The sequence below is a fragment of the Grus americana genome, chromosome 2 (genome assembly GCF_028858705.1).
Source record: "Grus americana isolate bGruAme1 chromosome 2, bGruAme1.mat, whole genome shotgun sequence".
In the NCBI taxonomy this organism is placed as follows: domain Eukaryota; kingdom Metazoa; phylum Chordata; class Aves; order Gruiformes; family Gruidae; genus Grus; species Grus americana.
In genome coordinates, this window is record NC_072853.1 from 113,188,695 (window position 1) to 113,205,811 (window position 17,117).

A 17,117-nucleotide genomic window follows, 5' to 3' on the forward strand; every position below is an offset into this window, starting at 1 on the left:
TTTTTTCCTCTTTCCCCTCTCCTCAGGCTTAATGCTCATGTTAGCCCCAGTGGGACTGCCTGCTACATAACATCGACCATGTTTTATATAGAAGTTCAGCTGGAGAAGGATGGAAAGGTCATAGATGTAAAGTTGGCTCACCTTGGAGAAGCTCCTGTGGTAAAGTTAATTTTGTCTCTCGCTTCCCTGCAGTCTCCCACCTGGCCTCCAGGTGCCATGTCAGAAAGTCTTTGGCTTCCTTTTGGACTTGCCACACCTGCCAACCTGTGCATGACACTAGCTACCTCTTTAGGCATCTGAATCTCTCACCTAAAGTTACAACTCAGTTACAGATATTAAGTACTGTAGCACTAAATATTAAGGTAAAACCCAGCTGACATGCCCACCTTCCAAGAATTTTGTAGTACCCTGCTTAAATGTTTGTATTCTTATACTTTGATGTTGTCAATATACAGTAAATAACAGGGTCTTAAAAGAATCTCCTACTGAGGTGTAGTGCAATATATATTCCCAATGGACGTCTTGGAGCTGTTACTAGAGATTCTGTTGTTCCTTCTACCTTCTTTAGGAGTATGTGCATTCTTATTAATAAGGATGCTTTTCTTGTAAAATTTCTCATTAAAATATTGGCAAAATATCACTCTGCAGTTCACATACTGTGTTCTGCAGTTGTTCTGTGTTACAGACAATCCTTCAGATCAAAGGTATAACAAGGTGTTGCGGGGGGGGGGGGGGCAAGGAGCATAAACTCTGGTTTTTTTATCAGTAAGTATCCAAATCGTTACATTAATTTGGAGTTAATTTAGTCCCTTTTTTTCACTTGCAGTCAGCCCATGAATTTAAAGTTGTTCTGTTTAACCAGCACAGGGCTGTTGATCAGCAAGTGCTGGACAGTATTATTAGGATGGAAATGCATATCCAGAGAATTTTATCATAGTAACTGCCAATAAAAAAAAAACCACCAAAAAATGGCAAAGATGCTTTTTTTTTTTTTCTGGAAAGAATTTATCATCAAACTATTTCTGTTAATTTTATCCTCTTCCACAGAGCCTTTGCTCTGCTAATTATTATATTAATATTATGTTTTAACTATTGTAATGTTAGTCTAGTTTTTGTTGGTTGGTTTGGTTTTTTTAAGCTAACCATTCAGCTAATTAAAAGTAATGGGGAACAATCTTATCGTTACCAATGAAATGCTTTTAGGAGATTTTTTGCAAAGGATGGTAAGAAACATGAAACTCCTCTTTCTTATTCCTGTAGGTTTGTGATGACTTGGTGCAGCTTCTAAGGTAAAGAATCATGTGCAGATTCTCTTGTTGAATGGAAAGGAATTCCCGAGTCTTGTGTTTCTCTGAATGTTGTGGAGAAGTCAAGGCTAGAATAGTTTCAGTACAAGAACTGAAGAAAAAAAAAAAAAAAAGAAAAAAGCAAGAATCAGGAAACAATAATATGAATCCAGAAAAATAACAGAAGAACTGACACCTTTTCTGATTTTATGTGGGAAGTTAGTTCCATTGCTCCATATAAATATGTATATTTATTACCACATTTTGTTCTGTCTGAATAGTTGCTGTTCCAGGCCAGGCCACCACCTTAAAAGTCCATTTAGAAGTTCTCCAGCCAATATGATCGGGGGTCTAGGTTTTACTAACCATGAGTATATTTAAGAAATTGGATTCTTATTTAAATACCTTGGCAGAACAGTTGAAAGGGAAGGTAGAGAAAGAATAATCATTGACCTTGCATATTTCATCTCTCTTCTATGTGGATCTATAATGCATCATCAGTTTTTCCTGCCCTCTCTTTCCTCAAAAATGAAGTTATATTAGCTTTATGGGTGTAAACAGCTATGTCTTAAAGCTTTAACTTGCATTTTCCTAGGTTTTTGACTCACAGTGATGTTAACTGCCAGGAGTTTGGCTCTGAGCGATGGCATATAGTTACCATTGGCACTATGGGTACTACTTGTCTACCTTCCTGGTTTTGTTAGGATTTTGCATGAAGTGCAAGTATCCCTTCTACACGTCTTGGTGTAGTATTTTATCTGGTCATAAGGCAGTTTGTTACATGTGTAATGTTTCCTGTGAGTCTCAAAGTAACTATAAAATCATGATGAACCAGCCAGCTAATGCATAGGCTGGTGCTGTGTCTGTGCCTGTACCTGCATGCCTGCTTCCCTCCCTTTCCCCTGCTTCCCCACTAGTCCAGTTGGAAAGAGGCATGGAAGAGCTGAGCGACTTGTTTAGGTTTCTGTTTGGAAAGGATTTGTCCCAATGTGAAAGTCCAGGCAGGCTTATTTGGTCTCTTTGCTGATCCACATTGCAGCCACATCTGCATGGAAAGGGAAGGTATGTCATCTTGAGTACAGCTCTCTGTGACTGCAGCAACTAGAGAGTTTAGTAAGGCTTGTAAAATCCACTTAAAATCCACTTAAGCAGGTGAATAAATACCCAGTGGATTAGTTCAAGCAGAGCTCCAGGCTATCACAGCCAGCCAGAATCTGCAGGAATTCTGGATTTTGAGTAATCTGAACCATTCCTTCGCAAACTTATGCAAGCCACTTGTCCCGTTCTTTTTTTTTTTAATTTATTGATGTATCTATCAATTGTATTTAAGATATCTCGCTCTCTCTCCCTCACAGGGTGCTGTGAAGTGCAATATTAATACAATCCTTGGTATTTTGATGAAAAGAACAATGTACAAGTGCATTGAATTAGGGAAGTGTTACTACATGACTAGCTTTATTGGAACATCAGGAAAAGTGCTTTGTAGCTGATGAGCTGTCAAATTTGTGTATCATGCACATCTATTGCTTTCAGTAGTGCATATTTAACCAGTGTCAGCTATAATTACATTGCTTTTTGCAGCAGAGCCAAGGATTCACATTTCCTGTTATCTTCTAAGAAAACTTAAAAGCAATACTGCTACTTGCCAGATCTGATAAGGAGGGGGGCCTATGTCACTCTGAAATGTGCTTTTTCTAGCAAATTACATATAAAAGACTTAAGATCCATCTCATTTAGTTGTGTGATAGCAATTGTTTCTTTTTGGTAGGATGAAGAACTATGATGCCTTTGGAAAGATTCTAGAAGACCTGTCAAGTCTGTATCAAATTCCAGGAAACAGGTTGCAACTAGTTTTTACTTGAAAAACTCTTAAAACCTATAGCCTAGCTTTTGTTTACTTACAAAAATAATAATTTGTCTTTTCTCTCCCTCAGCGAAATGAAAGCTAAGGGATACCTTGCTTTGCAGGCCCTTGAAAAAGATCTTTATTCAATGTCTCTTCTAGACAGGTAACTTGAAGTCTACCTGTTTCTCCCCTTCCCTCCATCCCCACCCCTTCATTTCACTAAAAAAACAAGTTAACTGATCTAATTATAGAGCAGGATGTGGAAGGCTAATGAGTTTTCTCCCACTGGAAAGCTTGAAGCCTTTCTGCAGTTTGTTAACCCCAGGCACGCCAAACAAGATGATCTACTGAACTCCTGAGCTCCTAAGAGACTTGCTGGGAAACTGGTTGGTTGCAGAGCTTGGGTGTGTGCACGTGAGCACGCACTAGGAGCAAACAGCGCATCTGAAAGTCAGCAGTCATGTTTAGATCTCCCTGTGGCAGAAGTAAAAGATACCTTTTGGGGTCCTGCTGTTTGGGTATCTCATTTTGTGCTCAGGTTTTAGATCAGGAGTAGTGGATGCTAGCTTTCCTCTTCGCCTTCCCTTTCTCACTTCTTTCAAAAGGTAGGATTACAGATAGATGGGGAACAGATTTTCCTAAGCCCTCTGGTAATTGTACAAAGATTTTCATTCTTTTCAGAAAACCAGAGTTGAGAACAGTGCTTTCCTTCTGGATTTTTGAAGCATCTTTTCTGACACCTTGCCTATTAAATACTCTCAGCGAGCATGGCCTTCTGTAACTTGAAACACACTCTTGGCTTACTTTTGTACAGTGTTCCCTTATGAAGCATACCACTCCATGAACAAATATACTATATCCTTGCTGATCCCTGGTATCTCAATAAATATTATTTATGAGTTAAATAGATTATTCATCTCATCTATGATATAAGTTAATGTACTGCAGAGTTTTAATACACAGCTATTTAATTGTATGGCTGTGTGTATTCAGCTGTACAACCACATTTGAAGTTAGAGATTGGTTCTGTTAGAGTTAGTTTATCCAGGTAATTTCCTCACACTTTGCTCAACCTGCCACTCCCACCATTTTTGAGCCCCTTCATTTCTGGTAAATAGCACATCAAATTGCAACAGGAAACAGCTGAGATACAGGGTTGGAACTGGAAGCCCAAGTCCTAGGAGTAATGCATAAGTGGAATGGTGGTGTTTTGGAAGCTGTCATAACAAGCAGAGACACAATCTACTTTCAAGAAAGCATTGTCTCCCTTTGATTAAGGGTACAAATTATCCTTTACATTAGCCTAGCTACCACTGTAACTCAGGAAACACTAATCAAGATTTGTTTTGAACTAGAACACAGGATGTAAACAGAGTTACTGAAGTACTTCATGGAAAAGTAGGACACCTGGTGCCAAGAACTGGAGGTGATGGTTTGTTTTTTTTTTCCTTTCTTCATGGATTGAAAGAATTGTAATAGAAAACCCTACTGAGTTGATCTTTGTTTATAGTAAAGATCCTCTATTATAAATAAAATACGCTGTAAGGACTTACCGTGTCTGTATTCTCAGTATACAGACAGACAGGAGAAAATACAAAGAGGCCAGGTGGTTTATCGGCTACTGCAACATTGACTTTGCAGCAGGATAAAAGCAAAGCCAGCAATATTCTGAGGTTACGTGGGAAACCACAGTTTGGGAGTAACCATGAAATGACAGCAGTAGTAGCTGAGATAATACTCATGTTGCCTAAAAGGCAATTACAGTCATTTGATAAGTTTTTTGGCTCATCTACACTGTCAGAAGTGAGCTTTAACCATTAATGTGTTATAATTCATAAAAGGATTTCTAATACGTGCTACCGCTATCCCGTTGCACAGCTTGATGTGAGTGTCCATATGCAAGTATTACAACTTTCCCTTCTATTTCAGACTAGTCACTGAAAGCTAGCAGTTCAGCTAGCATTTTTAAGGCTAAGCAACAGGTTATTGTGCAAGGGATAGAAAATCTAATATTTTCAAAGATGTTTGATGACTTTATACACTGAGGGTTTAGCTGTTAAATGCTGACTAAGAAAATGCTGCAATTTGAACATACTGTAATTAGAGATGGCCTCTTATGAGGAATCCCCTTCTGCCTATCTACACTGCTCTTGTGTTTTCCCCCTCTGTGTCAAGATGCCTAACCTATTTCCTCTATTGACATATGTGGTAACCTTTTTTTCTTTTCCTCAGGAACTCCTATGACCATTGAATTTTACATTTCTCCCTATCAAGTTTTGGAAGCAGAACTAAATCCTGGTAAAGCTAGAAAAGCAGAAATAACTAATGTGATAACTTTTTGGCACTACCTGTTTCATTAAGCAAAGTTCATTAATGAAACTCAGAAATAACGTTTAAAATTCTAGTTCAGCAGAATGATTTATGTGATGCTCTTTAGCACAATTATAATGTACATCAGGAAACTACTTTCCAGTTTCTTGGTTGTTGACCCAAATTGAAGTGAGAGTGATATCAAACAAAATAACTGCCTAGCCAGCATGAAAATGACTGGTGGTTGCTCTGTTTGTTTCACAGCATGTCCCAAAAGCAGCTACTGCTGCTATCACCATTGGACAACTTTGGCGTTTTGAGCATGGTCTGTGCAGGCTTCTCCTTGCTGCCCAAGCCATTGTGGCCACCAGTTGGACCTGACCTTTAAAAGACCTTACCATTGTGTGTTTTGTATGCATAAGAGTCATCCACACTGACACGAGGAAAATAATGCAGTTCTCTTTCTCCCTCAGGTTCCCAGGTATGTGGAACAAAAACAGTTGTGACTATTGAAGGCACAGATATGCTCCACAAACTTCCTTCTTCTCCACTGCTTGTAGATTCTGAAGCTGGAGAAGACGGGTGAGACTCTGGACGCTTCTCAATACAGAAATGGATTTGCAAGTCATTGGCATTAACCTCAGCATAACTTACGTTTAGCCTCTGTTAAAACAGAAAGCTTTGTTATTGATGGTATTATGCTCTGTTACCTGTGGCTTTGACGGTTTTCCCAAAGAGACTTTATTGTGTTCATATTTAACTGTGTCAATTGCATTGAACTATGGATTTATTCATAGATTTGAAGCCAGAAGGAGCCACTGGAATAGTATTACTTAACTTGCTAGTATTCAACAAGCAACTTCTGCATAGTTTCAGAATAAATAAAGAATATATTGAGGGATATTACACCTTAACTATACAAAACAGTTTGTCATCCCACCATGGATACTCAGACCTCATCTCTACTTCAGGGCTAGGCTTGAGGGAAAGTCTGAAGCCATTCTCCAAAATAAATCACTATAGAACAATTTATAGCAAACATCCTTGTGCACTGTTCCTCAGTTTCTGGTGGCTCACTTTTCCTTTCTGCCAGTCTTGACGTTAACCTTGTTTTAAAATGTTGAAGGCTGTAGTTGTGTTTACAAAGCAAAACTCTTCTCAAGACAGAAAAAGAATGCAGTAGTAAACTGCTAGGGACCTGATAGTGGCCTTGCACTAAGAGTCCTTGTTATGTCAATTTCTGTAATGAGCTTTCATTCTTTTTTTTCTTTTCTTCTTTTCCCAGCAACCTTGGTTTTTTGCCACTGACTGATGAACTCAGCATGGATTTGCCAGCTTTTTTCGTGTTGAAGTTTCACCAGCCTATTCCTATGTCGTCATCCAGTATTGATCAGATACAGAGTCTCACAGGCATGTTATAATTGTTTTAAAGACTAAGTACTTCTGTGACTATGCATTGCTTATTTGCTTATTTCCCTGTGTTAATGTTGTAAGAGGAAAAACTGGTTTCTGGGGCAGAAGGTGTCCTGTTCAATCAGCCCAAGTGCAACATTTTAGCAACCAGTGCAAAACACAAAAGTTCAAAGAAAGATATGACAAGTACAGGCAAAGCTGTTAAACACTACCTCAAATTGCTATTAGCAAAAAAGGGAGTAAGAAAGGTTAATGTTTTTGTCTTTTCAAAACATTGGTTTTGTTTCTAATATTAGCTTTCATTCACAGTCATAACCTAAATGCTAATAAAAAAATCACCTGGTTTCAGGAATTCAGATTACTGGCTTGAAACTAGCTCCTCTATATGAGCTGATTGTTCAGTCTACCCTTCAAGAAAAATGCAGTGAAGGCTTGTCTACACATAAATCCTGTTTCTTTGTGGTGAGTATAGTGTGCATTTGACACACACTCTGCCCTTGTGCAAGGTATATACTGAATTCTATTTCCCCATAAGCAAGCAATGCAGACTTCCCAGAATCCCAACAGTATTTAAATGCTCTTTAGGAAATAGTTCAAGTTATTTAGGAAACAATATTAGACTCTTTCAAGTAACTGAGCTTCTCATCCTCATTAATGAAACATTCTGTGTGTGGCTGCTGAAGTCATACTGATTTGTCTGTGTGTAACCCAAATATTTACTCTTCTAAAAATTGCTCAGAACTTTATTATTAATGCCTTAAAAAGAAGGAAACTTATTGGTTGGTGTGAGGAGCAAGTCCCACAATGGTACTTACCTAGATTTTTGAAGGTCTTTATCATGCTGCATGTCACGCTGCATATCACGCTGTTTTAACAAAAAAGATTTCTTGATTAGATTAACACTGAGAACACTGATTCCTTTTAAAGCAACTAGCAGGAAGAAAAGCGTAAAGTCTTACAACAGTGATATCAATTATTATCTAGGGCCATGGTTGTTTAACTGTAGATGGCTTAACTTTTAATAACTCTCATTTAAAAAATATTTAATTTAGGCTGCGTTAGATGTAGAGGAAAAGTTTTAAAATAGGAAATGGTGGCTAAGATGCTTTCTGCCAGACTTATGTACAGGCACCTACAAGACAAGCTTCAAAGATTTACTTTTTTGCTAGGAAACACTAATTTTGCAATTCATGGCACCAAAAGAAGAGGGCACTTCTTTCTTTTCTACTAGCAGTGTTAGCATTGCCTATATAGTTCTTGGACTTTGAGGCAGTGGTACAGAAGGTAGTAAGTTTACACCATACTAAAATAAGGTTTAACAAAGCTCTCAACTATAAAAACTGTAAGATGGGATTAATTTTTCATTTCCTTTAGGTACACATGAAAGGCCCTGTAACTCTTCAGCAATTCCCTAAAATATTAGTACTTGCTAGGAAGATTGTTTTGCTTCTGAGTTTAAAGATTTTATTTCTAAATTGAAATTCTAACCTTGAAAGGAATGTAGGGGAAATCCTTTTGCACAAGGGAAAGCTCTTTTATTCTGCTCTTCAGCTTTTGTTAATGTCGACCCTACTAATTAACTGCCCTGCCCTGTTCTTAAAGTGGCAGTTCCCATTTGGCATCCTGAAGTAGATAACACAGTATCACACTTCTAATTTTGTCACAGAATCACTGTCAACATGGACAGGTGGCAAATTTTTCTTACTATCTCCTCTTCTCTTCTTCAACTGAATCATCAGGAGATATTCTAGCCAAACATGCTTCTCCAAAGCAAGTAGTAGTGATGGAGGGAGGAACAACATATGATGCCCCAAAGAGATTTCAGGCAAAACTGCTATCCTATTTGTACAATTGTCAAGCAGCACTACTATAATATTCTTCTGAGAGAAGATACTGTTTGTTAACATTTCTACAGTAGTTGGAAGAATTCGTGACACTTGAACTCCTGATCACTTGGCTCTGGGTATATTCACCTAATTTGGATGCATTTGGGAGGGAGAGCAGATCTCATTTAGTTTCCTCCAAGGATTATATTTCTACTGAATTGCAGAGCCATGATAGACATGCTAGAATTGTCTTCCAAAATTCTTTTTGCTGACAGATTGTGCAGTTGCCTGATAACATCAAGCTTCTTTCTTGTTTTCAGTGCTTGAAATATTGCCATATTTGTTGTTCAGTCTCTTCCAGATTGCCCAAAGCACTGTTACTTCATAAACAAGGGCTCAGAAAAATCAGATTTAGCAGGAGCCTTGGTCAGTAAAATCCCATTTAGCCATCCAAAGTGTGTGCCTGGCGTAATAGAGATTCTTCGACATCAAGTGGCATATAACAGTCTTATTAGCAGCTGTGTCTCTGAGAAGCATATAAATGAAGGTAAATTGTGTGGTTGGAAGTAATGGTGGAGTATTTGAGAGAAACTAGCTTCTAAGCTGGGTGTTAACAGATTTACTGCTCCCTTGCCAAAGCTGTCATTACTTGTAGAGTATTTTAAATGATAAAAAATCCTTAATTCTAGTATTACACTCTGTTGAACAGGTTTTTTTTTTTTAAAAAAAATCTCCTAGGCCTGACACTTCTATAAGCATAAACTAAGTTGCCAAAGTGATGAATAATTAGATTCTACTCTAGCAGCATTTTTTTAAATTCTGGCATGTGATTCAGCCAGAGTCCAGGTTCAATGCGTTGATATCACTAAATAGTAATTTTATTTCTAGATGATTCAGAACTGCTTTACTTTGAAGTGTTACCACACAAGAACACCAGCTTTTCTGTCTTTTTCCTTCATCCTGTGGAAGAGAATTTAGCCTGTGGTACGTGTGGAATAATTGATACTGTCCTCTTTATTGGGCTGACAAGGGACCTGGATCTATCTAGGCTCTTGCACTATGCTTCTTGGTTACAAACACATTCTAAGGGCTACTCTCAATGGTGTGCAATAAATGAAAAACACAAAATAGCACTTGTGTATAAACTGCTTACTAAAAAGTGTTCTGTATGCGGCATAAACCAGAAAGTAAATGCAAATATTCAAGTCCTATTCTGTCTTGGCCTGCAGTTAATTAATAAATTGCAACTTCTGCTATTTCTGATTTAAGTATATTAGGAAAAAGCAAACCTTATGCAAGAGCATTGCTGCAAACCCTTTCCCATTGACTTCAGTTTTACCTCTCGAAGCATCAGAATGAAAGGACGGTTTTCAATGTTTATAAAAATGTTTATTTTGTAATACTTATATTCTGTTCTTTCTTAGTGATAATTGATGTTATAACCTCCAGAGAAGTCCAATGTCGCCTTCATTTAAATCCTCGAGATCCAACTCTAAATTCTAGTGATGACTTTATAACAAGAGCTGTGAAGCGGTAAGTAGTTTCGTTTCATAACAGTTGGAATGAACCTCAGATGTCCATTTAATGGAAATATCATGTGCTTTCACAATGTCCCAGAACTCAGCAACCAGAAAACTCCACTCTAGTAAAAAGTTATAATAGTAAGAATAAGTTACTTTAGTGTCTTAAGTATCTCTTTCAAAAATTTTAATTATTAATAGTGATGGAAAGCGTTGCTTTCTAGTAGAAAGCATGTGAGGTAGGGAAACACTTTTGAATGAAGAGTTTTACCTTTTATAAAGATGCTTTTTTCTTTTGTAAAGAAGTCTTTTCTGAAGACTGTAGCTGATGACAGTCTCATGACCGCTCTAACTTAGAATAGCATGGAAAGGATTTTTTCCACATCTACCTAATAGCAATCAGTGCTTCTTTTTAGAAAGCAAGGTGTACATGGCATGTCTACAACACTGTTTCTGGCTCATTTTCTGAAAAAAATTCCAAGAGAGGCAAGTTGCTGCGATATATTAACATATGCTAGAGAAAGGACTGAGAGTACAAATTAATTTGGCATAAGCTAGTATACAACTACTATCAATTTGATGACAGCAAGATCAATGCAGGCTGGATTTTGAACCTGTTTAATTAGCCTGCCCTGTCTTAAGTGACAGGATACTAGACACTATCCCTGGAACGAGGTAAGTCTATTGCAGAATGGAACAAAAACCTCTCTAGTGTAGATAGTGCTTTAGAGAAGATATGGTCTGTACCTGTCTTACACAAAACATGAAAGTTACAATTACAAAACTCGGCAAGAATGAATATATTTCAGTATTATTAGTTTAGTTTTCCATTAAAAGCACCCTTATGATTTTTTTTTTACTAAACCCTCCCAACTTTTTCTATCAAAGCTTCTTTGCAGCACTAAGCTCAAAGATCCAGCACTTGATTTTGTGTTGACATATGTTTCCAGTGTAGCACATGTAGTTACATTGCAGTTACAAGGCAAAAAGATGCAAGGAGGTAGTGCTGGTTTGTATCATTCCGATGTCAGCCACAGTTTAAAAAAACCTCAAGTTGAAGGATGGATGAAGTCTGTAGTAGTGACCAATGTTTCATTTCCTCCTTCAGTTGCATGTCGGTCCCAGTTGTCATGAGAGCTATTTTCAGGAACGCTGCCAAGCTGAAAGCCGATAGTGAAACGCAAGACACGGAAGTAGACACGAAACAAAAACCTGAACCACCATGTGAGCAAATTACGGATTCTAATAGTCTTGAAGAAAGTCTTTCTGTGGATAGTCAGCAAGATTTGGTAGTGACAGATAAGCCAAGTATTACAGATAGCGCAAAAGAAAATCTCTCCACAGCCAAACTGGAAACTCTGGGTGATAATGTGGAAAAAAGTAACCCCACAGTAAGCACAGAAACTTTGTGCAGAGTGGAGGAAAGTAATTCCACAGCTAGTACAGAAGCTGTTATGACAGATAAGTAAAACACAATCTATTGTTTGATAATCAAACAAGATGGAAATATTTCCCTGGCGTAGATTGCTTTTGCAGAAGTAGTTGGAGACAACTTGGCAAGCTCACTGTCTACTTAGTAATTTGTGAATGGAGTTTCCTCTTTGCACACTACTAAATACAGAGAAGTCATACTCTTGAATTTGCATTTTTAAACTTCTAAATTTGGAAAGTCTAACACTGCTCTAGTAACCTTTATTTTTGTCTGCACCACATTCTACCACCGTACAGAAGAAATTTCTGTCTAACATAGGTGATACAGGCTATAACGTAACACATGCATCTGTAGAAAAGTAATGTAGAAAAGTAATGTTTATCCATGTCAGCATTATGCTAAATAAATTAAGAAAAAGAAAGTTGTTTGAACAATTTTGTACCTACATAATTAATGCAGACAGCCCTATTTGTCCACTATTTCAGAAACAAGTTCAAAAAGGGGGGAACAGAACTGCAATTAAGAGTCTCTAATACAGAAGTGGTACTGAATGGCTGACAATGTGTTTCTAAGAGAAGGTGAATAAGCCTGGCTGCCTTGAAGAGTTTGGGAAAAACACTATGGGAATGACAGAAAGAGAGTTCAGGCTAGAGGGGTGGCAAAATAAATAGAAAAATAACACAAGGAAGTTCATTAGACTGGAAACATGTTCAGTGTGGTCTACCAGGGTAAGAGTAGATGGTCTAATAGTAAAACAATGGAATTCTCAGTAATATGCATTTGAAGAGAGCAGTGTGTTTTCAGCAAAAGTGAAATAAATAGAACTGTATGAGGAGAAAAAAAAATAGTTTTTAACTGTGAAAGTGCACTGCATAGTGGTTACAAAAGGTAAGAGGAAGAATTTGACAAAAGGTGAAAAATTCCTATATTTTATATAGTGACTAGAAAGAGTCATAGCACAGTAGAAATCAGCAGCAAACCCTGTTCTATTTTGCGTAAAGTTAGCACATAATCATCATCAGCTTATTCTGCAAGAATAACTTGTCTGTAGCACTGGGCATTTGTTTTTTAGATATTAGAGGGGGCCTATTTAGAGGGGCTATTTAAGGGAACTGCTCCATTTCCAAAGTGCTGCCAAAAAGAACACAAGGGTGAAATGATACCTTCTGACACAGAACAGAAACATGTTTAGGAAATCTTTGTAGAGCTTTAAAAGTAATTTCCCCTTTCTATGAAAGTTACATTTAAGATTGAAAGCAAGGGGGCTTTGCCAGCAGCCAAAGTATGGTGAAGATTTAGCGAAATTACCTCTACTGGGAAGTATCAAAATCAGATTTCCCTAAACCAAAGTGATACCTCAGCCTGTACATGGTCCACAAACTGAGAATCAAATCCAGTTGATATAACTTTAAATACCATGAGACAGAAAAACTAATGTTCCAGTTGCTGGACATGATGGAGTATATCCAGTGATAAGCCCAGTTGCTCTACTAGCCAAGTAGTCTGCTTTTTAACCCAAGCAAGGGTTGACCTTTCAGAATCTGTGCAGAGTTTTGCCTTGCTGCATTCAGACTGCAAGGAACCAACCTCACCATTATTTCTACAAATATTTTCACCAGAGCTGCCAACGTCTTCATGTTTTCCAGGTTTAACTTCATTGTACTCTGTCCCAGCTGGATCTGTGTGATTAAGGTCCATGTCCTGAACAGAATCTAAAATGTGTCCAAGATCTGGCTGTTGTTCAACAGAATTAAGATACTTAAGCACATCTTCTTCATGCTTTCCAATCACATCAAGAAGATTATTTATCTTACTTAAGGCAGAATCATGTCCATTAAGATGACACCAGGATAAGAGAGCACTGAAAAGTGAAAAACAAGAAAAAAAAGTGGTTATATGTATCCACACAGCACACAGACTTTCAGTAACTGAAGGGAGATATCAACATGACAAGGTATCTATACCATACCAATGTATGTATGTTTCATTCATATTTTCTGGGAAATTCAAGCAGTAGAACTGAATATTAAGCTTAAAAGATGTAGATTCAGATAATTTTCAAAGAGTGATTGAAGGAGGACTTTTAAGAATGATCACTCTACGCCCAGGTAGGCAATTCCCTGTATTCAAGACCTGAGAATCTTCAGGTTGTTCACTTTGGACAGATTCACAATACACTTTTTGTTTTTTCTTTTTAGTTTTTTTTAATTAAAACAAAACACCTGTATGCGCACTCCCTCCATACACACCCTCCATGTGCACATGACCTTAAGAAGTTTGTAACTTACTTCAGGGTTCCTCTGAACTGGCCACAGGTAGCCATCAGCTCAGCTCCATGTCTATAACCTTGATTGAAACCTTCCTGGAGTGCAAGTTCTTTCCCAGCCTCAATTCCATCCCTGTATCCTTCCTATAATAGAATGGTGAAACAGGTTGTTCACAATGTGAAAAATCTGACCTATGACAATTTCATAATAATGAAGCTTAAACGAGTATTCAGTCTCCTACATTAACAGCTTCTACATTGGAACATCCCTTCCAGCTACACCCCCACTGCCAAACCAAAATATGCTTTTTTTCAGTGCATTATGACTTACTGATCTGTAAGATCTGTAAGTTCTTTCCCAAAAGGATCTCCAGCAAGGTCAGAAAATTAAATAAGTATTTTTAGAAACATCAAAAAATAAAAGCAAGCATGCTTTCCTGCAGATTTGTCTTGTGATGACCAACTCCCTTATGAAAAATTCCTTGAAGAATAACCTCATATAGTTTTCTAGACACTTAACAAATAGGCTGCACAACTTCCCCTTTAGCAGAGGTACTCTCCTATCCATAATCCATGTACCTGTTTTCACAAAACTAATTATTAAGCCTTGCTTCTCTCTTTGCTGGATCTCACTCAATTTAAGAGTCACACAGGAAAAAACATGGTGATGGGAGTGAGTCACATATATACCTAACACTGTGATTGCTTTCTGTAACAAACAGCTAAAGATAGTAATGCAAATTAATTTCTTTGTATGTTGTATATCTATACATTACATATATACACACACATTACCATATAACATAGAATAATTTTTAACTTTTTTCCACACCAAAATTGCAAGTTGTAAGAGTGAAAACTTCTATTTGCTCATGAGAAAAGAAAACTGGTGTCCTTGCTAGAGAAATAGCCAGGAACAAAAATATTTATTTATTTTGCCAACATACAGCTCTAGCCTCAATAACATTTTACGATTTTGCAGTATCTACTCATAAAATACCAGAGGGATTTGTGTAAGAACACTAAACAGCCCCTTAAGAAAACTAGTCTTTTCAAGGGACCCAGATGCAGGAAATTTCTCCTTGGAGAATAATACAACAGCTCTGTTGTAATACCCTTCCCCATCAACAGCCTACACAACAGCTTCCATTCACATTCTTCAGCCAAATGCTGTTCACCCATGAGCAGATGAGTCCTACTGGCCCCACTCTGAATGATAACGTATCTGTTGAAGTAACCTGGGTTTATGTACTTGTTTTGTTCCCTGTAGAATTCCAGGGAGGGAAGGGCTGTGGAAATCTGCTTTCATAAAATACATTTTTCACTAGGAAAATAAATAACCTACAGAACTACCCAGACCGCAATGTTAATTGTGGTTCCACATGGAGTCACACATCTTAAATGTGTTTGATGAAGAATTCTACTTAAAAACCCAAACATCTCATATTTCTTTATTAGCACTGTTTAGCTGTGTTGCCTTACATTTACTAGTGATATACCTACAAGTATGAAGCAAACGGCTCGCATCAGAATTTAGCAGTGCCTTTTACAAAAGCAGATGGTTGTAGAGAGGAAGCTAATGTCTTTTGGTAAAACAGTACCTTGCTCTGTCTACTAAGATAAAGTTTCTGTAAATCCCTGCTAAATTTTCCTGACATTCAGAAGAAACTAAACCACAATAACTTTTAAGCAGCTACTCTTAGTTTTCCCTTTAAATCAGCCATATGTATATCAAGGTATGTATCTGTAAATCTAACGTGGTTAAAAAGACTATTAAATCACTGTTATAGAAATACCTTCAATCTTTTTTTCATGGTGCTGTTCCATTCTTTCTGTAGTAGATACATCTCATCTGCATCTTCATCAAATATATCTTCACTGGATCGGCTGACTGCAACTTGTACCCAGGACATAACAGCAGTGATGACTATGACCACTGTTTATGTGTTAAAAAAAATACTAGGAAACTCTCAAAAGTCCCTCTGGCTAACTGCCAGATTAGAAGTACAGGCAAAAAATGTGAGTTCTGAAGAGAAGTCATATACAGAGCTGATTATTCAACCTGTGCATTTGTTTCCACATGGAAAACGGATGTTGTTTACAATCAGGGTGCATCTGTCAAAAGAGGACAGTGAGATCATCACTGGTAAGGCAGCTTCTGTAATTTATGAGGACAACTTAAGATAGGAGTTTCTTCCCTTCTTATGGCAGTGACATGCATATGTGCATCAAAAGAGCACTTCTAGATGTTACTAGTACACGAGCAGCATGCAGAAGCAACTATATGACTTGACTCAGATAGCAGCTCACAAACAGCCCCATACAGCTTCCATGCAGTGCATTAAGTTATCCACATAGATAACTGCCTGCAGAGTTAATAACTGGCAAGGACTTTTACCTTTGATTTTCAGTCTCCTGGTTATGCCAAACACTTAACCATCTTATAAATGTTGAATAAAAACACTCCTTTATATTTTGAATAAAGAATTAGCTAGTTCTACCGCAGAAGGAAGAGGACATAATTGGATTATTTCATCTTTTCCACTAAAGAAAGCCTTAAGAGGCCACTCACAACTAATTCACTGCATCCGTAGAAATTCTTACAACCCAGAAATGCTGTTTCTCGCAGAGGCACCGGCGGCTTTCGGGAACCGAGGGCCACAGAAGCCACCCCGCGCTCGGCCACGCTGCTTTTCCTCGGACACAATGGCCGGAGTCTCGCAGGCTCCCTCCCTGCGGCGGCCCAGAGGTGCACCCCTCCGTCCCCACACCCTTCCAGCCAGCAAATCGCAAAATCGTGTCTCAACACTCAGCGCCGCTCTGCTCAAACCTCAGCCGAACCCACAGGCCCCCCCCGCCGCGGCACCGGCAGCACGGGCTAGGCCGCGACCCGCCATTTCACGGCCGGCAGCTGAGCCCAGCAGGCACCCAGCTCCCCACAAAACCCTTCCTTCTCCCCCACCTGGCGGCAGGTGCAGCCTCGCCTCGCCTCGGCTCACCTCTCCCGGCTGGTCGCTTAGCCTCTCGCTCCGTCCTCTCACCGCAGCCGCCGCACCACAGCACTCCACCACTTTCTGGGCGCCGCCATCATGACTGAGGGCAAACTGGCTTCTCTGCCGTCGGAAGCAATAGGGGAGCAGCAGCCATGTTGGGCAAGGGCAAGCTGCACGGAGGCCACGCGTAAACAGCCGCCATCTTAACCAGCAGCCCCGTGGCTT

At 38.6% G+C, this 17,117-nt stretch overlaps 1 protein-coding gene across 8 annotated transcripts; it reads right to left on the minus strand.

Moving 5' to 3' along the window:
- Nucleotides 1-2,350: 2,350 nt before the first annotated feature.
- Nucleotides 2,351-17,070, minus strand: YAE1 (YAE1 maturation factor of ABCE1). Of its 8 annotated transcripts, XM_054814690.1 has the most exons (6): nt 16,899-17,055; nt 15,696-16,014; nt 13,922-14,043; nt 13,226-13,494; nt 7,671-7,720; nt 2,351-6,105 (listed from the first exon to the last, which is right to left on the minus strand). In XM_054814690.1, the coding sequence occupies exons 2-5, from the start codon at nt 15,810-15,812 to the stop codon at nt 7,716-7,718; spliced, it is 513 nt and encodes a 170-aa protein (XP_054670665.1). In that variant the 5' UTR covers nt 15,813-16,014; nt 16,899-17,055; the 3' UTR covers nt 2,351-6,105; nt 7,671-7,715. The 8 variants fall into 8 exon arrangements, 7 of the variants coding, with proteins under 7 accessions (XP_054670665.1, XP_054670659.1, XP_054670664.1 ...); XM_054814689.1 differs by lacking the exons at nt 2,351-6,105; nt 7,671-7,720 and adding an exon at nt 10,049-10,323 and having other exon boundaries at nt 16,899-17,070; XR_008575661.1 differs by lacking the exons at nt 2,351-6,105; nt 7,671-7,720 and adding an exon at nt 10,194-10,323 and having other exon boundaries at nt 10,473-13,494.
- Between the last annotated feature and the right edge of the window lie 47 nt (nt 17,071-17,117).